Here is a 24,686-nt window from a genome sequence, read left to right as displayed (position 1 = left end):
GAAGTAATAAAAAGAACATAGTAAAATAATAATATTGAACACGGCCGACAAAAAAAGGACGATTGTTATGAAAAGGATGCTTACGAGATTATAGCGATGGTGAAATACTGTTATTTCGTCTCTCTGACACACATGATGAATAAGAGCTATTAGAAAAATACCGAAAAAATATTTGCCCAGCAATTAGCTGGAAGGATTTACACGTTTTTAATGCGTAGGGAAAATACGCAGAGCGGTCGGCATGTTTACGTTGGGTAACGTCATTAAAGGGCAATTTCAGCAAACTTCTTTAAACCAACACCTGTGGGACGGAGGTGCACGGGATCCGTCCCGAGAGATCTCACGTGCACCTGCTGCTGCTGACCGGGTCCATATGTACACAACCCCGACATCACCACATGCTTCTCATCGGAGGAAACTCAGACTGCAGGACTGGGGTCACCAGCACAGATTATTAACCACTAAACCACAACAGCTTATAAGAGAGGGTCAAATCCACACAACAATACCACCAAAATACCACTGACACTGCAGTGAAATCAGATCAATACAGGATCTGCATCAGACCCAGTTTTTAATTTATTAATTATTTTAGAAGACAGAAGTGTCTAATACCAAAGTTAAAAGTTTAACTGTAGTAAAAAATGAATTTATTTAATGTTTCATGAAAGTTTTAGTGTTTAACTTACTTTCTTGATGTTTAATGGTTGCCAGAGTGTTGCTATGTTGCTGTTATGAGTAGGTTTTTATTTTTATTTTTATTTTTTAGCACATTCCTGGGTAGTTTAGGCTCAGTTACATCTTTCCAATATGGCACTAAAAAATTATATTAAAATATATTACAAACTTAAAAATACATTTTGGGTGAATGCTTTGGGTGAAAATGTATTTGTTTAAAAAATTAAATATATTCACACTTAAATAATATATCAAATTTTTTTTTTGCATTTATATTTGTGATATATTGGCTTTTTTTTGTACATTTTAAAATATATATATATATATATATATATATATATATATATATATATATATATAATATATATATATATATATATATATATATATATATATATATATATATATATATATATATATATATATATATATATATATATATATATATATATATATATATATATATCGGTATTCAAGTGTCTCTCCTGCTGTTCTCTTTCCTTACACAAACAGACCTGTCACCTGCATATCAACAGCACTCAGAGTCCCGCCCCCCTTCACACCTGTCAATCATTCTGCCGTGAAGGTCTTGACCGGGGCAAAGAACAAACAGTACCTTCATGATCACCAGCCCTCCATCCCCCCCATCCCCATTCTCAGCAGGAATCTACTGGGAATGCGGCTTCAGAGCAGTGTTGCCAAGTCACTGATTTTCCCGCAAAATTGTTCTGCTTTTATACTGTTGCTGCGGGTTGTTTTTTTTTTTTTTTTTTTTTGTTCTTTACAGGACGAAAACAAGCGTCCTGCCACCAGGAATGCTATTTTGAGCACATATTTCTCCCAAAACGGGATTGGTCTAGTTTTGAGTAGCAGTTAAGCTGGTTTTGTTAAGCAGACCTGGCAACCCAGAATTCAGATATTTCAGTTTATACATGAAAAAAACTTTTTTTTTCTTTTTTACGTTTTGTAAGCAGTGCTTAAACATCTTGAAACATCATAAAAAAGCCTAAAAGTCATTCCCTTCAGGCATAGAGAGGTGTTTTGTGTTTTAATTGGCTGTCTCTGCTCTATTCTTGTTCGTTCTGATCTACGGTCTGAAACCGGAGCCGCAGGAAGTGGCCCTGCAGACCGTCTTGTCAGCGTTGACAAATTATTCCATTGACAAAAGCTGGTTGTTTTTCTTCTCATTTTTTCTCTGTCTTTGCGTCGTTCCTGTTGTTTTTGTATCCCCACAGCCCCCAATTTACCGGACGGGCCTCTTTTTAAAAGCTGTTACCTGAGTTATTGAGAGGGGATGAAAATACATCCCAGGGATTCGTGCTGATCTCTGATGCGGTACGAGGCACACGCAGACCCCTGTGCTCAGGAAAAATCTCTCCGGAGGTTTGCGGTATTCCGGCCCACTGAGAAATTCCGTGAAAACAGTGCCTGGATGAAAACCAGGTCTATTTCTGGATTTCCTTTGAAAGGGGTTTCAGTCTTATCATGGAGTCAGGCGTATCACCTTCCTCTGCAAACTCATCTCGAAATCAGCCTCGCAACCAGACGCCGAAATACATCTGATCATGTTGACTCAAACAAGAGTTCCTAGAAAAACATGCAGCTTTCAGATGTACTTTTTGTTGCAGTGTTTGCACTTTTACTATCACTATGCACACTAATGTTTGAGGACGGAAAGATACTTTTCTTTTTTGAAAGAAATTGAAGCTTTTATTCAACAAGGATGCATTCAATTGATCAAAAGTGACAGTGCAGTGAAGACATTCTAAAATGTTACAAAAAATTCTATCTCAAGTAAATGCTTTTCTTCTGAACATTCTACTCATCATAGAATCCTGAAAAGTCAAATGTATCACAGTTTCCAAAAAAAAAAAAAAAAAAACAGGCAGCACAACATTGATAATAATCAGAAATGTTTCTTGAGCAGCAAATCATCATATTTTCATGATTTCTGAAGATCATGTGACTCTGAAGATTAGAGGAATGATGCTGAAAATACAGCTTTGAGTCATTAAATTAAATTGAACATACAGTATATCACAATAGAAATAAAAAAAAAAAAAAAAAAAAAAAGGTATTTGCACAATTCAGAGTAAATGTCAGCATTGCAAGATATTAACTCAGAAATATGACTTTATATCCGAGTGCATATCTCACAATTGTTTTAACTGTATTTTGTTAAAACAAATGCATCGTTGTTGAGCAGAAGAGACTTCTTTCAAAAACATTACAGTTCTTACCAGCCCCAAACTTTTGAATGGTAGTGTAAGTTATGTATTATAATAAAAAAAATCACTTAAACTGTAGTTTTGATTAAACAACTGCATCTTAGATGAGCATAATGTTCAACAACTCCAAACTATTAAACATTACTGTCACTAAACTCTTAGACATTTCAATCTTGCAGACAATTAAAACATGCAAAACAATCCTAAAGACACGGGGTCAAAGGTCAAATGCTCACAATGAGGTGATTCGTCCCCAAACGACCCAAAGCCACCTACTTCCTGTTAACCTCTGCGCTCTGAATAGGGGGCAGAGAGCTGGACCCAGTCCGTCTCTACAAGCCCTCCGCTGGATAATTGTTTGCAAACCTCTGCACCGGCCGCCCCGGGGCATTCAGTGGGCACAAGCGTGGTCATTCTCACCCTGCTGACCCGAGAGCTAAACAGGGTCACTCACCGGTCCCACTGAGCTGTGCCCACAGGCCACTGCGCTCAGTTGACTCCTGACCCGGCGATTAAATATCGCCCAGATTCATCTGCAAACATTTAGGCAGTGTCACCTCCGCCGGGCGCCCGTGACACTCGACTAATGCTGTTATATTCTGCACAAGCAGCAGGAACACACATCTGCTCGTATCGCCATGAATGCAGGTCACTGGGCTCTGTTCCAAAACCTAGTGAGCACCCTATGTAGACAGCATCACAATTATGCTGCCTTCTGTCAAACAAACTGAAATTACCCAAAAAGAATCATCAATTTGATTTGATATAATACATGTTATTTGTAATGCGCTTTTCTTAAACCCAAAACGCTACAGTAATAAAGTAATAAATAAAATAAAACAAAACACCAAAAGCAATACAACAATTCATTAAAGAAAGACAGTCTTGAATAAATGTGTCTTAATCAACTTTTTAAAATCACCCAGCGTTGGTGCATTTCTGACGTCCAGAGGAAGTACATTCCATAGGGGCTTTACATGAAAAGGCTCTTTCCCCCATGGTCTTTAGTGAAAGAGAGTTAGTAGAGCGAAGAGAGCGTGATGGAATATAAGGACGGATGAGTTCACAAAGATACTCAGGTGCAGTCCCATGAAGTGCCTTGTATGTTAAGATAAGAATTTTAAAATCAATTCTCGCATTTACAGGAAGCCAGTGTAATTGTGAAAGAACCGGTGTAATGTGTTCACGAGGAGAAGTACAAGTCAGTACACGAGCGGCAGAATTTTGTATATACTGAAGCTTGCTCAACGATTTAGCTGGAAGGCCAGAGAACACGGCATTACAATAATCTAACCTAGTTGTTATGAAGGCATGTATAAGCCTTTCTGTGTCTGCAAAAGATAGAAAAGGTCTAAGTCGAGCTATGTTTCTCAGGTGGAAAAATGCAGTTTCAGAGATGTGTTTTATGTGTGCTTCAAATGATAATTGTGGATCAAAAATGACACCAAGATTTCGCACCTGTGAAGTGGGGATTACCGTACAGGAATCAACAATCAAACTGATCTGCTCGGCCTTACGAGTAGCTGCCACTTTACCAATCTGCATCAGTTCAGTTTTGGAGCCATTCAGCTTCAGGAAGTTGTTGTGCATCCAGATACTGATCTCTGGTAAACAACCACGCCAAGCTATTAATGAGCAATGGACATCAGGACTAGTGGTGATGTAAATCTGCGTATCATCCGCATAGCAGTGATACCCAAGACCATGTTTCCTAATGATCTGCCAAAGTGGAAGCATATAAATATTAAATAGTATTGGACCCAATACTGAACCCTGAGGAACTCCCTGTCGAACAGCCACGGTATCTGATTTGTAGTTACCTAAGCCAACAAACTGGGCACGATTTGTTAAATAAGACCGAAGCCAATTGAGGACAGCTCCAGAAAGATCCAACCAATTTTCCAGCCTGTCAAGCAGAAGAGAGTGACATATAGTGTCAAAAGCAGCACTGAGGTCTAACAAGACCAAAATTTAGTCAAGAATGGGAGGTTAGAAATCGGCCTGTAATTGGATAAATCAGATACATCACAACCAGTCTTCTTAGGGACTGGTGTAATGGCAGCTATTTTTAGTTCTGGAGGAACAATTCCAGAAGTCAATGACAAGTTCACAATGGAAGTCATAAAAGGACAGATTGATGCAAGGCAGTTCATGATGACCGAGCAGGGAACCGGATCTAAAATACTGGTTGTAGAGTTCATGGACTTCACTGTACTTATAATAAAATCATCTAACTCCATTTCAAAGTTTGAAAAGGTAGTAGTTGGGAAGTTTGAAGGCTGGATATTAACTAGCTCAAGAGGAGTGATGGTATTTAAATTGCTATATATACCCTCAACCTTACCAGTGAAATAATGAAGAAACTTATTACACTGTTCAACAGAGGAATGCCTTAGTGGGTTTGAGAAGATTGTCAACAGTCTTAAACAGTGATTTAGAATTTGTTGCAGCGTTACCAATGATGCTTGAATAGTAGCTCTTACGTGCAGTATTCAAAGCAGAATGGTAAGCAGACTGCTGTGAACCTGATATAATATGTGAACCTGGATAACGAAACAAAAGTTTTAAGTGTTAATTTTTCAAAATTGAGATTTATATTGTACATCATCTGAAAGCTTTCCACTGATGTATGGTTTGTTAGGATCGGATGATATTTGGCCGAGATACAACTATTTGAAAATCTGGACTTTGAGTGTTTAAAAAAAAAATCTTAATACTGAGAAAATTTGCCTTTGAAGTTGTACAAATATATATATTTACAGTAAGAAATGTACAAAATATATTAATGGAACATGATCTTTACTTAATATCCTATTATTTTTGGCCTATACAATGTATTTTATCCTATCAAATATACCCCAGAGACTTAAGACTGCTTTTGTGCTCCAGGGACACAAATATATTAAAATATATTTACATGTTTGAAAAATACGTTTTATTAAATACTGAGAATTATGAATGAACAATAGTTTAAAATAAAAAAAAATGGCCAATTCACCCAATGTTTGCACTACAAAAATGATTTTCTTATATAAAACGTTTGTCTTGTTATTCATTACACAAGCCTAGACATTCTAAAATTATGATAAAGTTACTTGAGAAGGAAAAATTACTTAAGATTTTTTATTTTTTTAAGTTATTTTTTTTCTGAAAAAGAAGAGAAAAGGGTATCAAAATTTGAAAAAAGTGAGTTTAAACCAGCTAGGGGTGGTTCTAGGGTGAGTGGAGATCCGGGGATTAGCCCAGAAAAATCCATGTATGTGACTTTTTATTTTAATAAATCAGAAAGATTTACCTTGTTTAAAATATACAAAAACAATAAAAACAAAAACAAATTTAAAACATTTTATTTAAAGTATTGAGGAAAATACATTTGCTTTTTGCAAACAAAATTAAGAATTGCAAAACAAATGAAACAGCGTGAAAGCACGCTGGTCATATCTATTAATTCCATGGTCATATCTATTAATTTATTTGCAACGCTGCTTTTATTTTGTGTGTCAGTCCGAGCTTGCGATACCATTTTTCCTTTGTGCTTCACTTTTCTTCACGTCTCTCTTTGTGGCAATGTTTTGATGTGGGAGCGGAGTCAATGGATGGGGGTGTATTAGTGAATGTGTATTAGCAGCGTTTGCTCAAGTTAAAGAAGTTGTTAACATGAACATCTGCTGTTTATTTCTCTGGATGTGCACACTTTTATAGCATTATGTGTATTGGGATCGCAAATCTTTTGAGTCAGTTCGGGAGTTCGTAGCGGGATCGCGAATCATTTGAGTCAATTTGGGAATCGCGAATCATTTGAATCAGTTCGGGAGTTCGTAGCGGGATCGAGAATCATTTGAGTCAATTTGGGGATCGCGAATCATTTGAATCAGTTCGGGAGTTCGTAGCGGGATCGCGAATCGTTTGAGTCAATTTGGGGATCGCGAATCATTTGAGTCAATTCGGGGATCGCGAATCATTTGAATCAGTTCGGGAGTTCGTAGCGGGATCGCGAATCATTTGAGTCAGTTCGGGAGTTCGTAGCGGGATCGCGAATCATTTGAGTCAGTTTGGGGATCGCAAATCATTTGAAGCAGTTCGGGAGTTCGTGGCGGGATCGCGAATTATTTCAGTCATCTGACTCCAGTTTGGGAGTTGGAGCGGGATCGCGAATCATTTGAGTCAATTTGGGGATCGCGAATCATTTGAATCAATTCGGGAGTTCGTAGCGGGATCGCGAATCATTTGAGTCAGTTTGAGGATCGCGAATCACTTGAGTCAGTTCGGGAGTTTGTAGCGGGATCGCGAATCATTTGAGTCAATTTGGGGATCGCGAATCATTTGAATCAGTTCGGGAGATCGTAGCGGTTTCGCGAATCATTTGAGTCAGTTTGGGGTTCGCAAATCATAGCTGTATATGGCATTTTAACTAATTTAGTAGTTAGTTATAATTACGTTTTCCAAGCTTGTTTAGGTGTGAAATGTGAACTCGTATTTTTGTTTTAATGATGTGCCTTTTAACAGTATCAAGTATATTCAAAAACTAAACAAACCTTGCCTAAAAAGTGCACACATCTAGGCTGATGTAAAGTTACATGATGAAGTCATACTAGTGCACGTGTGTATTTTGAGTGCGTTCTTTCACTGCATTATTTGGTGTATTCAAATGCATTTATGAATGCATGTGAATGATCACAAAATTCAAGATATGAACCTTTTTTTGCCATTATAGAACCTTTTTAGCATAAAAGGTTCTTTGGAGTTGAGTAAAGAACCCTATGGTTCTATATAGAACCACAATGATCCCTTTCTTCTAACAGTTTGTTGTCATAATTAATATCTGCCATTGTGGTCAGAAAAATCATCTTGTCTTCCTTCTGAATTAAGTAGTTTTTTCTGGCCCCACTAGCATACATTTGTTCTGGTTTTATTAAGCCTAAACTCACATTTTGATATTAATATAAAATGTATTAATAACACTTAATATAATTTCAGAAAAAAATACTTAATAGTCTGTATTTCTATTTTATTAATATATATTGCATTTATTCAAGTAAATGTATCCTAGTTTAAAAATGTTTAGATATTTGTATTGGGAAAAGAGACAAAAATGAATGTCCTAAAATGTATTTTCTTATTTAGTCTTATTATTATTATTATTATTATTATTATTATTATTATTATTATTATTATTATTATTATTATTATTATTATTATTATTTATCTAGCATAAATATCAACAAAAGTATGTATTATTTATTAAAATACATTAGCATTAAATCCTATGTTCAGAAAAATGCATTAAAATGAAATGAGTTTATGCTTAAAGCAAAAAAACAAACAACAAAAAAAAAAAACATGCCATTAGGTTAAAAATATATATTGTTTTTATTTTAAATTACATTTATTTTTCTTACTCTATTGGTAGATATTTTTTCTTTCTAAAAAAAAAAAAAAAACAACAACAAAAAACACAAACTTAATTTTGAACACTTAAAAAAACTTATCCAAAATATTTTATCTTATTTAGTATTTTAGTATTAGATATTTAGATATAAGTATTTTCTTTCTGTAAAAAATCTGCAAATGGGGTTAGAAAAATCTCTTAAATTAAGTTTATTTTTCTGACCTTACTGGCAAATATTAAAATTTATAAAATTATAAAAAAAAAAAATCTTTATTTATTTATTTTTAGAAAACAAAACAGCAATAAACAGCAAGGCAGATCACTAGCTTTTGAAACAGAGCAATTCAATCTGGACTAATCAAATTGAACAATAAGCTATAAAATGCAAAACACATTGTAAGACCTCTATATACATTCAGAATGAAGAACCACACACCTTTCCCATCATCCCACTGCCTTTCGCAAAGACCCAAACCTGAAGACTTCCAAACATGTCTCAGATAAGAGTGGTTTTGTAAGGATCATAGGACGGCGTGACCTCTGAACTCTGACCTACCAGTCTTCCTGAGAGGGAAGTCCTCTCTGTAGTCCAGGCCGGAGGTCAGAGGGTATTTGAAGGTGGGCGGAGTCTCTCCTAGAGGAGGCGAGCTCTGCTCTGCAGATCCTGGGTGGGCGGAGCTGTGAGAGATGACATCATCAACACAACCTTACACATGGAAAAGAAGTCTAAAGGCTCAAATCTGCAGGAGGCTGTTGTACCTGTACCACAGTTTGGAGCGGTTGAGAGGGTAACCAGCGCTGGACACCGATGGGTCTTTAGCTGATTTACTCATCAGAAAGTCATGAAGCTTCTGACGGACTTCAGTGCTCGCCATCGCACCTGCAGAACACAAGTCAGAAACAAAGGATCAGTTTAAGCCTCTATGTGATTCTTTTACAGAGTTATTATATAATGGAAATGAACAGTTAATAGAATGGAACTGTGCTTAAATGTTATTTTATTAAATATTTATTTAAATATTAATTTTATATATTTTCAATCTATTTGTTATTTTTTTTTTCTTTTTTAAACCCTAATTTCCTTACAATCTGTATATTAAATTAAAATGTAAAATTCTGTAATCTATCTTCATGACAATTTAGTATTTTAATTTATATATTATATCAATTATAATTACTATTTAAATATAATAGTTAATTATAGTTTTATATTTAAATATTAAGTATAAATTTAATATTTCACATATTTTTATATTCATTCATATTTCATAATAAAAAAAAATATTTGTTTTAAATAAATTAAAATAACAAAACAAATGTCTCTATGACATTATCTCAAGCTTATTTTTATATAATTGTATATTTTAATATGATCCATAATCATTATCTTAAATTCTTAAATATAATTTTATATTTAAATATTAAATATTTCATACATTTTATTATTTGTTCTTGCGTATTTAATTGTTTATTTTGTTTTAAATCATAATAATAATAATAATAATAATAATAATTTTAAGTAATTAAAATAATCTAATTTTCTGTTCTAAGTACACTTCACAAATTAAATAAAATGTGAACTGTCTGAAAAGTAAATACAACTTAAAAGCACAAATATTTTTTGATATAGTGAAGTCAATGCATTTTGATTTTGATAAGTTACACGTGCAGCTGGGAAATTAGAGCCGTGTGCAGAAACAGCGTCACCTAGTGGAGCATGAAGCAATCTGCAGGATTAAGTCAGACACGAAACGTTTCCGGATATAAAAATACAAGCAAAAACAAAAATACTGCCATTATATTTTATACATGTATATAATGATTCCCAAGTATATCATGAAGAAAAACACTATAGGAGAAGTTTGGGGAATTATCGAGATGTCACATGACCAGGCCTGATGACAGGAAGCAGTTGTATTCTCACTCTCTTTAGATCTCTCCTTCCTCCTGTGGTTCTGCTGGTGTTTCTGTGTGTCCCTCCTGTGAAGCTCCTTCTCATCATCCTCTCTCTCCTCCTCAGCCACCAGCCGACGCTCCTCAGCGAACACCTCCTGCTGCTGTCGGAGAGTTAACAGAGCCTGCTGGAGCTGAAACAGAGAGAAGATCAACAGAAAACATACGGTTTAGAGGGAAAAACCCTGACTGGTGTTGATATTTGGAGATCAAAGTGGCCTCTGACTGATAGAATGGTGATATACAGTGGCACCAAGAAGGGTTTGGGCATTTAAAGCACACTTTATCTATAAATGTCATGCAACAGGCATTTATTTTAAATAGGCTTGCGCAAAAATAGATTTCAAAGATTAAATTAATAGTTCACTCAGAAATGAAAGTCTGCTGCTCCCCCTTAAACCATCCAAGATTAGTTTGTTTCTTCATCAGATTTGGAGAAATGTAGCATTGCATCACTGTCTCATCAGTGGATGGTCTGCAGTGAATGGGTGCCGTCAGAATGAGAGTCCAAACAGCTGATAAAAACATCACAATAATCCACAAGAAATCCACTCCACTCCAGTCCATCAGTTAAAGCCAAAAGCTGTGCATTTGTAAGAAACAAATCCATCATTAAGATGTTTTAACTATAAAAAACTTTGCTTTTGGCTAAAATATGAGTCCGTAATTTAAAACAACGCTTCCTCTGGTGAAATCTGCTCAGATCAAGCACTGCTTACAAGCCAAAACAGATAACTAAATAAATATGTGGGTGGATTTTGATGAGAGAGAACAGGAGATGAACTTTTTTACTGGAGGAAGCGTTATTATGGATTGTGGACTTAGCCAAAAGCAAAGTTAAAGCATAATGATGGATTTATTTCTAAAATGCACAGCTTTTGGCTTTAACTGATGGACTGGAGTGGTGTGATTACTTGTTGATGTTTTCATCAGCTGTTTAGACTCTCTTTTTGACGGCACCCATTCACTGCAGAGGCTCCATCGGTGAGCAAATGATGTAAGAGGGAATCACCCAATTTTGGGTGAACTATTCCTTTAAAATTCACTGAAAATGATTTAAAACACTAGAGCGAAATACTGCAGCATTCAAGCGCAGATGACCATTACTTTGATATTTTGTGATTTACTTCATTTGTGATGACCGCTTCACAGTTTAACATTTAATTCCGAGGTTCACTTGCCATTTCTTTGTAATAATTTGTAATCATTTTGACAGTCGGGGTTGGTGATTTTGCTCAGTAGTGTCCCAGCTGATGTAATAGTTTCTAAACAGTATGATAATAATCGCATGCTGAATGTGTATTTGCAGACTGTGCTGTATTTGCAGTCATGTTCTTCCGCGAGGTCAAGGTGAATGAAGGCCTGTACCTTGACGTGCTCCTCGAGCTGGGCCTGATGTTGTCTCAGCAGGTTCTGATGCTGTTTCTGGAACTCGGAGATGAGCAGCTGTTTCTGGATCTGCTGCTGTCTCTGGATCAGAAGCAGCTCGCGCTGTAACTGCTTCTCCCATTCGTCTGAATCACGCTCCCTGTCCAGCATGCTGACCCCAGACGTGCTGCCCAACGCAGACAACACCTCTGAATCTGAGAGAGAAAGAGCAGACCCAACAGAATAAAGCCACATTTGAGACGAGATTGTAGCTTTTCAAGTCACACTTTTGATTCGTTTTAGTCAACTTGTTTTTCTCAGATCAAGAACAGATTCCTGCCATTTTTTGCTTTTGTAAAAAACAAATTACACTACCCTTTGAAAGTTTGTGATCGGTAAGATTATTTGATGTTTCTCAGAGATTACCTTTTTTTACTCATACAATAAAATCAGGAATATTGATGAATATTATTGTGATTTAAAATAACTGTTTTCTGTGTGAATATCTGTTAAACTTTATTTATTGCTGTTATCAAAGATGAATTTTCAGTCTTCAGTGTCACATGATCTTCAGAAATCATTCTGATATGCTGATTTGCTGCTCAAGAAACATTTCTGATTATTATTAATGTTGAAAACCATGATTCATTTTATTTTTTTAGGATTTTTTTGATGAACAAACTTCAAAAGAACAGTGTTTAATTGAAAAAGAAATCTTTTGCTGTATTATAAATGTCTTTACTGGCACTTTTAAATCAATTTAATGCATCATTGCATAATAAAAGCTCTGATTTGTTTAAAAAGAAATAGAAACCTTTTTACAAATCCCAACTTTTTGAACAGTAGTGTACATTTAATTGTAAAAATATATTGCCCCTTTAAACAGTATACTGTAGGTACTTTTTGACAGTAAATTAATACTTTCAAACTAGTTAGAAACATTAGCTTCCCAGGCTACTCGCAGTTTAAAATAGCTTCTAATTACAGATCTGAACTTTGCATCTGTTAATTAGTTGTAAACATTTCAACAGTTTAACTAACTTTAACTAAATTGCTCATCAAGATTCTCTTCGATCTGATTCTGTTGCTCCACCATGACAGCTGTCGACCTGAAACTGAGACAAGCGTACAATAATATACTCAAATTTGCATTGCATTATGAATTGTGTTCTGACACATTTCTCTATGCAACAAAATGTGAAAGTGAGAAGATTGCTTCACATTTTGACCGGTTTAATGCTCACATACAGACTGCAAACTAATTGTGTCAGAAATAAAGGATTGCAATGTTGGCTGCATGAAAACAACAAATTAAACCCTTCTTTAGGCCTTTAAATAAACCCAAGGGCAATTACTGACATAATCTACAGGGAGGGTCTTTTTATGGGGTCTATTTCGAATGCCTTGAACATAAACATGGAGGTATTTCAACAACCTCCTGTTCGAGGCCCAACTCTTATTTGAGCTCAATCTAAAGCGAGACAGCATGTGACTGTCACATTTGAACTGCACTTAATGTATTTTTACTCATGTGAACGAAACGGTGAGAAAAGGATAGGCGTTTGGCGTGTATGTGTGTAGTATGTGTGTGTGTGTGTGTTTAGAGAGAGAATGATCTGGCCTCGTGCCTTAAAAAAGCTGCGCTGTAAAAACTCGCTCATAAACATGCCCTTAATCTGCTGCCTGAAGCAAACTCCTCGCTGATAAAACTATTAGTGCATGTGCTGCGTTCCTCGTGGGCTCTTTATGAGGCCCACAAATACAGCCATATAAGAATGAAATTAAACAATGAGATAAATTTGATCTCTTTTAGTAGCAGTATCAGTGTCTCAGTTGTTTCTGGTGGAGAAAAGACCCCAGCAATCTCAAAAGCTGAAAGTAGAAAAAGTATTATTGATTGTGAGAAAGTGAGTCTAAATTATGACTCATGCATCATTTTATTTATAATTAAGACAGTATGCCATAATAATAACTTTTATCAAAATATTACTTTTTGACTTTTTATCTGATATTTATGACATCTTTGTACTGTAGTCATAATTTGAACTTTGTATCTCATAATTAAGACTATGTGTGACATCATTTAGACTTTTTCTCTCATATTTATAACTTAGTTTGTGAAAAATTCTACTTTTTCTACTTTATCTCATAAATATATGACCAAATATATCATATTCTGACTTTTTAATCTCATAAATGTGACCTAATGTCATAATTTTTACTTTATTTCATAATTAAGACTTAGTATGCCATAATTGTGACTTTGTCTCGTAATTATGACTTATGTCATAATTTGAACTTTTTATCTCATAATTATGACTTAGTTCGCAAAAATTCTACTTTGTCTACTTTATCTCATAAATATGACCCAATATATAAATATTCTGACTTTTTATTTCATAAATGTGACCTAATGTCATAATTTTTACTGTTATCTCATAATTAAGACTTAGTATGTCATAATTGTGATTTTGCCTCATAATTATGACTTATGTCATCATTTCTACTTTTTATCTCATAGTTGACCTAAAGTCATAATTTTGACTTTTTATCTCATATTTATAACTTAGTTCGCAAAAATTCTACTTTGTCTACTTTATCTCATAAATATGGCCAATATATCATATTCTGACTTTTTAATCTCATAAATGTGACCTGATGTCATATTTTTTACTTTTATCTCATAATTAAGGCTTATGTCATCATTTCTACTTTTTATCTCATAATTGACCTAGTCATAATTTTGACTTTTTATCTCATAATTATGACTATGAGATAAAAAGTGATAAACTATAAGATATAAATAACATAAAAATAACTTTCAAAACATGTTATTTTTATATCATAATTATGCCATTTTAATGATTATGATTTACCAAATCATGATTCTTTTTTTCTTATGTGGCGGGAATTGGGCTTCGATATAAAATATATCACAATGTGCTCAGTTTGAAATCTCAATATGGACTCATAAATGTCATACTTTATCTCTATACTCTTACAGTATGTCAATAATTCTCTCTCTTGAGTCTATTTTTATTTTTTCCTCAAAAATTTTAAGCGGAACATCTGACACAAAGTTCTCCATGAAGTCTCCTGAGCTATGAAAGAAAATCCTCATTGCAATAAAACCTTGGTCTGGTCGCACACAGTTATTCTTTGACGGAAGGTTATGAGGCTAACTATGTAAGAGGCGACAGTTGCATTTGACTCAGAATATCTGCATCTCGTCCACGTTCAGGCGTTGAAATAAAAACCTGTGGCGTTGTGAAACCATCTCTCGCCACAGAGACTCCATCGGGCCCCCGGCCCAGAATACACAGGCCACAAAAAGCACAGACCACCAAAACAGAACCACAACATTGGCCAAAGGTGTCAGTCGACACCAAAAATACTGCAGCATGTGCTCTGAATGCAATAAAAAAGCAGAGATGTGCATGAAACACAACTCTCTGACTGACTAAAAATCTCAAAAAAATTCTCCCGCTGTTATTAAAAAACAGAGAAAACAGTGTGCATTATAAATAAAGCCTTCCGGTATGTAGTTATGTGAGGAGTTAACTCAGACGGAATGATAACCAGGGCTAATCTTAGCATCCTAATGCCTTAAGCCTAAAATACGGCGGCTAAGAATAGTCGAGCTTGAAGTCAAGAGGCCAGAACGTTCAACATGCAGCCGCGGGGCAGTAACGGAGCACAGAGGCACAGAGGGGTAAATAACTGCCCTCTCACGCCATTCCTAAAGTAGGACACCGCGCACAAACACACCTGAACACAACACAACACACTTGTCAAAAGATGTTTCTTAGAACCAACAAATCAAGTATGAAGTAAACATGCATCCACCTGCTAGACGCTGATTAGACTTGACAGGACACTACCATTCAGAAGTCTGGCGCTCTACACGAATGACAGTGACAGAAAATGTCACAATGTTACAAAAGATTTCTATTTCAAATAAACACAGTTCTTTTGAACTTTCGAATAAGCAAAGAATCCTGAAAAATAACATGTATAACGTTTTACACAAAATATTCATTTTCAACATTGATAATAATCAGAAATCAGCATATTAGAATGATTTCATATTAGAATGATTTCTGAAAGATCACGTGACACTGATGCTGAAAATTTTGATTTGCATCACAGGATTAAATCACAGATATTCACATAGAAGACAGTTATTTGAAATTGTAATAATATTTTGCAATTTTACTTGTTTTTACTGTATTTTTGATAAAAGTTAAATACAGCCTTGGTGGGCAGAAGAGACTTTTTTCAATGTAAAAAAAAAAAATGCATGCATGCATTCATTAGTTGTTTCTCAATTTGCATACTTTCCATCCCAAATATTATGCAAGATTACAATCTGTGCATTCCAAATCACTTTACATGAAAACAGCATGCTACAATGCCTAGATCAAACTTTGTTTGTACTTTTTTATGCTTTTTGGGCTGCTATTACACACAATCCCATGCATTACAGAAGATGAGTTTGTGACAAAATCACTTTCGAAGTACATACATACAGTGCATAGTAAATGTGCTAAATGGGACGCGGACACACACTTGGAGGAAAAAAGCACCTTACAAAGAGCACATGCTAAAATCAGAGTCCAGGTCACATCACATCACTGTTCAAAACTCAGTGAGTGAAATCTGTCCCTGACAAGCTGCTGGACTCCATAATCAATAGATATTTATAGAAGCATACTAGCATCTTACTCTTACTACTCTGCAAAAAGTATTTTTGTCTTGTTTTCCTTTACAAGTGTCTAAAATTCTTAAAACAAGATACAGAAAAATATTTTCGCAGTGCATTTCTGCGGCATGTGCAAATGTTGTTATTCACACATAACAAATGACTGAATACATTTGCAAAAACTTAGCACACAACAAAGCACTTTGCTTGAGATACAGTATACCGCAATGCTCTATAAGTGACCTTTCATTTCCAGCAAAAGGGAGTTTGTTTGAGTCCAGCTGCATTAAATGAACCAGGATTTATGAGGATATACTGATCTGAGATCAGAAACCTACAGCTGGATTTTAATAAAGCCTGAAACAGGCCTGATGCTCAGGTGAGTGTCAGATGGAAACCTGTTTTGATTCAGTGAAGTGAGTCACTTGCCTTGCTGAAAATCAAACAATGAATGTGAGATGAAACAAAACATGAAGATCTCAGCGATGTCTGGATATAGATTTGACCTGGTGTTGAATCATCCACACACACTCTGATGTGAAATTCCCCATAACTCACATCACAAATACAACAGAGATATTCAAATGAACTCATCATTTCTCATCAACACCTACCAAGAGCAAACAATCTGAGTTGCTCTCATGATCTTACTTTGTAGCTTTGTTCTCTTACAACTATTTGTCTTTTTTCCCTCTCTCTTTTAGAAGAAACATTTGAGACAATGCTGATTTGTAAATGATACAATTTAAATTTATTTTAATCATAAATCATAAATATTCATATAATTTAAATTTTTAAATTGCAATAAGTTTTTCCTCATTGCAATAATCCAATTTCTCATTCTAATTACTGGTAACTGAAATTAATTTAATTAATTAATTAAATAAAAAAGTAAATGTTAAATATTAATTTAAAACAATATATTTTAAATTATTATTTTATTATGTACAAAAACAATTATTATTACAAGATTTATTTAGATTTATTAATACAATATAACTTAAATTATTAAGTATTTTTTTACTGAATTCAATACATTAAATTACATTAATATTTAGAATTTAAAAAATTGTCTCAGTTACAAATTAGCTTTGTCTCATACGTTTCTCCTAAGCAAAAAATGTAAATATTTAAATATATACAGTATTTATATTTAAAAATGGTCTGTAAACATAACAAAATGAAGTGAGTTCATACTTAAAACAATAATAAAAAGAAATCTGCCACTTGAGTTTTTATGCGTTTTTAAGCTAAAATTTCTTTCATTTTGTTAGATTTTTCTTTACATTGTATGTAATTTAGTTTCTCCTGTTAATATGTCTTGATTTAACGTTTTGATATCTGTCCTGGAAAATGAGACAATGTGTGTAGACAGCAATAAGAGCGAATGGAGAGTCACCAACAACTCAATTGTTAAACCTTGCAACATTGTATCAGACGGAATTCCATCAGCGGAATTCTGAGAGGAGCATCTGACAGACTGTACCTGAAGCGAAGGCAGTGCTGTGAGAGTCCAGGCGTCTTCTCCTCCACTCGGCAGTGATGCTGGAGTCAGATTCATAAATGGTCTGCAGCATAACTTGAGCTTCAGACCGTCTCCACGCGCTCTCAGTGGCCTCTGCTCCTGTGCGGACTCCTTCAGGGTTTCCCAAGCTTCTTTGTGCTTCTTCTGTGAGTTCCTCTGGCCGTCTCTGCTGGGTTTCTTCAGGTAGACGTCACAGGTGAGGAGCTCAACTCTGTTACTGCCTCTCAGCCTCTGAACAGGAAACTGAAGCAGCGCTCTCACGCTTTCTCTCTCTGTTACTCTTCCTCACTGCGCTGTGTCTTTCTCTCTCTCTCTCTCGCTGTCTCTCTCTCTCTCTCTCAGGTGCCAAGAATAGCAGCAGGACCAGCCCAGGACAGAAATAGGCCGGGCCAGACCAGGGGAGTAGGGCAGCGGCCAGACGCTCAAAATAGCAACACAAAAACACAGCTGTCTGGCTTCATCTCTTCCCTGCGCTCTCTCTTTCTCCTTTCATTTATCTCTGCATGGGTGAATCGCATGAACAAACCACCACTTCCAGTTTCACCACAAACCCAGAGGAAACAAATATAAAAGTAGGCTTTAGGTAAAGAAAATGAAGGATGAAAGGCATTGTGATGTTATCGGCATTAGAATTAAGCACATATCCACCTATTAAATTCTCATGACTCTTAAAAAAGAACTTTCTTAATGCTGTAACATGAGAAATGTTATTATCTTTAAGCATTTCATTTACTTTAACAAAGAAAACATTTTTAAATATCATTATTGAAATTATTGCAAAATTACTCAAATTAATAAAAATGTAAATTTTTGTCTTTTTGTATTGTGATTTATTTAATAAAAACAAATTCAGTTCAAATTATTGTTTACTTTATAATTGTACTGTAATATAAAAAAAAATTAATATAAAAGTTTTTCATACTGTAGAAAGGAAAATGCTCATTCTTATTATTGTAGTTTATTGTCAACTTGGTCAAAAATGAAAAATATAAATGTAGTAGCATTTTCATTTACTTCAACAAGATGTTTATTTTTTATAATTATTGTCGTTATATACAATTATTCAAATTAGATTAAATCTAAATTGAAAATATTTTACAATTTTAATACTAAAAATAGAATTTTCATTTACTTTAACAAGAAAAAATTATTATTGTCATAACTGTAAAACTACTCAAATTAAATTAATTTTAAAATTAAAAAATATGAATGTAATTTGACTTTTTGTGTTTGTAAATTAAATAAAAATAAAAATTAATTACATTTGGTAAAACCTTCACCCTAATGTACTTTATTAATGAAGCACTATATCAAAGTTTTTACAGTGCAGAAATGAAAATGATAAATTGTGGAGAAATGTGGTTAACTGTCACAATAATGTCACAATGCAAAGCATGCATATTTATTTATTAATATACATTAATTTAATTTTAGCCATATCGAGAATAATTTATTTTATTGCTGCAAGTATAGAGTATTAAGTATATCTTTTAAATGGTATTTTTCACATTTCTTGATCTCTTTCCTTTGATCTTTTGGTAAAATACAAGCCAGACGTGTTCTGGACGGCTTTCTCCTCTGACTCTGAATCAGTTTCTCCTCCAGTCTTTCTGTCACTGTGTGTTTGATCCTGCTCTGTTATCTGCTCTCAGACGCTCTGTCTCGTCTCATCTTCACCTGTTTCTCTCAGCGGTCTAATCTCACTAAACGCATTAGCAGCACGCACCCAGGCCCTTCAATGTTGACATTAAACAGTCCACTTCCTGTTTCCCAAAGCTTCATCAGTAAACAAATTAACAAGACTTTGATTTTCCATCTGCAAGACGACACTCAGATTAAAATCTAAAGAATAAAGAGATGAAAATTAGGATTTTTACTTTGCAGACCAAAATGTCTCTTCTCAGATACTTTGCATTATAGTTAGACTTGGGTGTTTAATCTCAGGAGAATCATCAGAAAAGCAAAATTCTCCATTTAATCTTATTGCTGTCTGGAGAAACAACTACAATACAGTACAACTTCTCAAAATTCTTGTACTTTTTGGGAATTTTTTCCACGTTGGAAAACCAAAAACCAGAAGAAAACAAGCTAATAATAAGATTGAATCCAATATTTGGTGATTTCCATGGACTTTTTAAAAGGCAAGTCAGTTTTGACTGGGAACACCCTTCGAATCTCTCTCTTCACAGAATGTGATTTCATGGTTCTCTTCGCTCTTCAAACAACATCATGAAAACACTGTTAAACCCCACTGTGGGGAAAACACCTGACAATCAGCCAGTTTAAAAGAATAATAGCACGTAAAACACCGGTTCGTGACGTGGGATACCCTCAGGCCTGCCGAATGAATGAGGAAACGGAGGAAATCTTTTTATAATCCAGAAAAAGCACAATTCCCAGGAGCGAGACATTCCTAATGCGTGACAGAGATGAAGTTCCTCTGTGGCAGCAAATGCATCACAGCACTATTTTCCCAAGCAGTTTTTAGAGCAGTTTGCTAAAGTATGCATCACCCGGGACCTTAGCAACCAACCAGAGCACCCTAACAACCACATGACAACACCATTAAAACAATACTCTATGCAACACTTTAGCATTGCACTTGTGCATTTTGCATGGACAAACACTGCATGCTTTCTTGTGAATAAATGCATTTATTGACTCTGCATGCATGCTCTTGATGATACTTCTTGAACACACACAGTATAGGGACCTACAGTATAGCTTTCCTGCTCTTCCTCTCCAGACAAAACAATGGCAGTGTTGTAAAATAGGTCGTCTGCACAGGTCTGGGACAGAGAAACAGACACTCCCAAGGTAAAAGGGGACAGATAAAAATATCCACACCAGCAAAACAGCCTGTGCTATAAAGACCAGAGAAAGTACTGAAAACTGTGTAATGCACAGTATATATACAGTTTGTGATTGCTTCATGTGTTCCTGTGGCAGTATCTACACTACCTGATAAGACTATGCATTATGTAATTAAAAAATATTTCAAACAGCAGCTGCATGCATGCTCTTTCATGAAGTTACTGCATTACTTGTTTAATCCAGGGAGTGGTATAGCACATCATTATTTTGAATATAACAACAACCAAATCATAAGCAAATCAGACACACTGGACACCATATACATACCAAACCTCACAACACACATACAGTGAACAAGACAAGGCACTTATAACGCATTAAAATACACACGTGCTCATGAACGCGCATGTTATCTACAGTATAGGGCTTTTAGCGTTCGTTTGCAACAGCGCCCTCTTGAGGCTGAAGTACACAAGTGCGTGCGACTTTTATATACTGCTGGTGGAGATATGATGCAAAGCAGATGTGTGAGTGAACTATTGTTCAAAATGGATCAGTCATGTATTTTTTGTTCAGCAAGGATGCAATAAAATGATCAAAGGTGACAACAATGTTGCAAAAGAGTTCTATTTCAAATAAATGCTGTTCTTTTGAGTTTTCTATTCATCAAAGAATCGTGAAAAATAAACAGTTTCACAGTTTCCACAAAAATATTGGGCAGCACAACTGTTTTCAACATTGATAATACCCATTTACGTTTCTTTAGCAGCAAATTATCATATAAGAATGATTTCTGAAGATCATGTGACTCTGAAGACTGGAGGAATGATGCTGAAAATACTGCTGTGCATCGCAGAAATAAATTGCATATTAACAGATATTCACATGGAAAACAGATATTTTAAATCACAATAATATTTCACTCTTTTTTTTTATTTAAATTTTTACTGCATTTTTTAAAGAAATAAATTCAGCCTTGGAGACCAGAACAGACAACCAACTTTTAACCTGTAATGTGTATATGTATATTAATTTAATGTGTTTTATAAGTTGTTATCTGTTCATATATATGTGTTTTGTATGTCTGAGTGTGTGCGTGTGAATCTGTGTGTATTGTGTTGTGTAATAGACTGTAAAAGGAACTACATTCATATGTCAGTGTGTGAGGAATGTTGCTGGTCTCCACCCAGAAAGCTTTAGGATGGATGAGATAAAATAAAGTTTTCAGTGTTGACATCATTCAAACAATCACACCATCTGCGTCACTCAACACACACTCAGGAACTCGTTTCAAAACCAGATGAGATGAGACGGTCACACAATATACCGGAATATCAGCTGCACTGATTCACCTTACATTCACATGACCTTTTCCCACGTTGTAGAATAATATTACATAAAAAGTCATTAAAACTATGAAATAACAACTTTAATCAGTAATTCATCTTTATTGCGTGATCAGATGTACATCATGAAAGAGGGAATCTGTTTGTGTCTCTGTAAAGCAGCAGAAACACATCTAAAGTCAGCTAACTGTATCTAAAATGATCACTGACAGACATGTGCCTTCAGACCAGGTGTGTGTGTGTGTGTGTGTGTGTGTGTGTGTGTGTGTGTGTACCTGCATCCAGCAGTGAGTTCATCATGAAGTCAGCCAATGATGAAGAGTGTACAGCATCATGTGAGTCCTTTAACAAAAACACATAGAGACGCAAAATAAACTACAGTCTAAACAGCTGATAAAAGCATCAATAATCCACAGTACCCCAGTCCATCAGTTCACATCTGGAGAAGACAAAAGCCGAAACAAATCCACCAAGATATTTTCAACTTTAAAGCATTGTTTCATGATCCATAATACTGCTTCATCCAGTGAAAAAGTCCATCTCCTGTTGTTTCTCACATCAGATTGTTTTGGCTTGTAAACGTTGCATGATCTGTGCAGATTTCTCTCCTTATTCAGACAACTTTTTCAAAATGTCTTGAAGGATTTTGTCTTCTCAAGAGTTTAACTGATGGACTGGAGTGCTGTGGATTACTTGTGATTTCCTTGTGAATTACTCAATAGATGCAAAGCATTTCTAGGAATCTGATGAAGAAACAATCTCATCTACAATCTTGGATGCCTGAGGCTGAGTTTCAGCAAATATTTTTTTTGGGTGAACTAGTCCTAGGTGAGTCACTGTAGGCAAAAACATCTTGAGATTTGGGGCTGTTTGGCCTTTTAGTGTTATTTCAGACTAGTGGAAAAACTCATGAAATACACATTTAAATCTTTATTTTATTACATATAATCTATTTATGTCTGTAGATTGAATTATTTAATGTTATTTAATTATTTGTTTATTTAATGTTATTTACTCATGTTGTTGATTTAATAAAATATCCAGTTACATACACTAAACTCTGAAGGTTTCTACAGAGGGGTTTGTTTGTTCAAATATCATTCTTCATTTTTCAGGTTGTTGACTGTACTTTATGATTTACAGAGTGATAAAACGAGATATCCCCTCTGTAACAACCTCTGACTTTAATATGTCAACAAAGTGAAACTAAATTTTGATGCAATGTTCAGATTCCTGTTCCGGAAATGTATGCAAATTATGTTTCATTTGCATACTTTAACCTGACATAAAAAAATGATATTTTGATATTTTTAGATATTGTTTCACAGTTTGTATTTGACTAAAAAGCAGGCTGTGTAATGGCAGTTCAGTAATAGCGTCAGACAGTGGCACATTCACACTCTTATTTATAGCAGACCTGTTGATGTAACCTGTTGCCATACAATTCAGCTCAGCATCATATGAGTGTTCTGCACAGCAATGCAGTAAAATCAGCTGAGATGCACTGGAGAAACAGCTTCTGTGAGGCGTCCTCAGTGTAAAAGCAGGAGGCTCTGTGTGTGTGTGTGTGTGTGTGTGTGTGTGGCTGCTGTCAGGTCTATTTATAGCTCATGATGTGTCCCCCATGCGTCCTATGAGCAAGCGATGCTGGATATATTCTCTACCTGTTACCAAGAGCTCTACATCCCCCCCCCCCACACACATTTCCAGAAAAAAAACACACAAAATTATTCTAATGTATTGAGAATTGCATTATTACAGTTAAATTTTACTATTATTACCGACTAACCTGTATTGCAATCCATTAGGCTATGCTGGATTTAAGAATCAGTAAAAATTAATTGTAAAATTGCTCTAATTAACATCATATGCACGCATGCATAATCCAGTTCATAATGCACATAAAACGCATGACCCTCATTTTACACATTTTGCTGGTTCTGCAATAATATATTTAATAATTATTCAGCAGTGCACTCTCTCACTCACTCTCTGATTATAAAAATGAGACATGAAGCTGACACTCACCTGAAAAAGTGTATCTCTGTTCCTGTTCGTTTGTGGGGTGCTGTGACAGAAACGACGGCGATCACACACTCATTCATAAAAAACGCACCGCGGATCTTTTGCGCTCAGAGTAGCTAGACGCGCGCGCGCGCTCACGAGCGCAGCAGCCAGACGCGAGATCTAAAAATAGCGCGACAGAAGAGACGCAGCAGAATAACCCACAATGACTGTTTCTCACATCACCATAATGCCTTATATTACTCAAGACATGCTGACAGAGTAAAGATTATAACGCAATGAGTGTTACGTGCTCTTTTACAACATGCACATTACAGACATTCTTAATTGAATTGAATTGAACGCATTTATTTATTTGTCATTGTATTTTTCTGCCTACAACGAAATTAGGAGCACTGCTTCTGGGCTGGAGTTAGACAAAATAGCACATTGACATATGGTGTATATTATTGCATATACAGGTTATTGCACCTTTACTGCAGTACTGTGTTTCACATTTAGTAACCAGATATAATATTCGACCCTAACATATACTATTTAGTGAATTTGTTTGAAGTTTGAATTTATGTTTGAATTTATGATAAATAAGTATTTAGAAATACTGTTATACTTCATATTGTACAATATTGCACATATTGTATATTGCATGTTGTATAGC

At 35.1% G+C, this 24,686-nt stretch overlaps 1 protein-coding gene across 3 annotated transcripts in view; it reads right to left on the bottom strand.

Moving 5' to 3' along the window:
- Positions 1-24,186, bottom strand: part of LOC127934840 (histone deacetylase 9-B) — a 38,396-nt gene extending 14,210 nt beyond the window's left edge. The window contains exons 1-6 of one of the 3 annotated variants that reach the window (XM_052532369.1): positions 24,032-24,186; positions 22,279-22,345; positions 11,617-11,831; positions 10,220-10,382; positions 9,055-9,175; positions 8,852-8,973 (exon numbers count right to left, since the gene is read on the bottom strand). In XM_052532369.1, the coding sequence (XP_052388329.1) occupies positions 8,852-8,973; positions 9,055-9,175; positions 10,220-10,382; positions 11,617-11,831; positions 22,279-22,303 (646 nt within the window). In that variant the 5' untranslated portion in view covers positions 22,304-22,345; positions 24,032-24,186. Of the gene's footprint in view, positions 1-8,851; positions 8,974-9,054; positions 9,176-10,219; positions 10,383-11,616; positions 11,832-17,804; positions 18,359-22,278; positions 22,346-24,031 lie in introns of those variants that run through there. The other 2 variants (XM_052532368.1, XM_052532366.1) reach the window with 2 other exon arrangements.
- Positions 24,187-24,686: the final 500 nt, after the last annotated feature.

The sequence above is a fragment of the Carassius gibelio genome, chromosome A19 (genome assembly GCF_023724105.1).
Source record: "Carassius gibelio isolate Cgi1373 ecotype wild population from Czech Republic chromosome A19, carGib1.2-hapl.c, whole genome shotgun sequence".
Lineage (NCBI taxonomy): Eukaryota > Metazoa > Chordata > Actinopteri > Cypriniformes > Cyprinidae > Carassius > Carassius gibelio.
The sequence above is the reverse complement of the archived record's forward strand: the minus strand, read 5'-3'. Positions and strand labels throughout refer to the sequence as shown.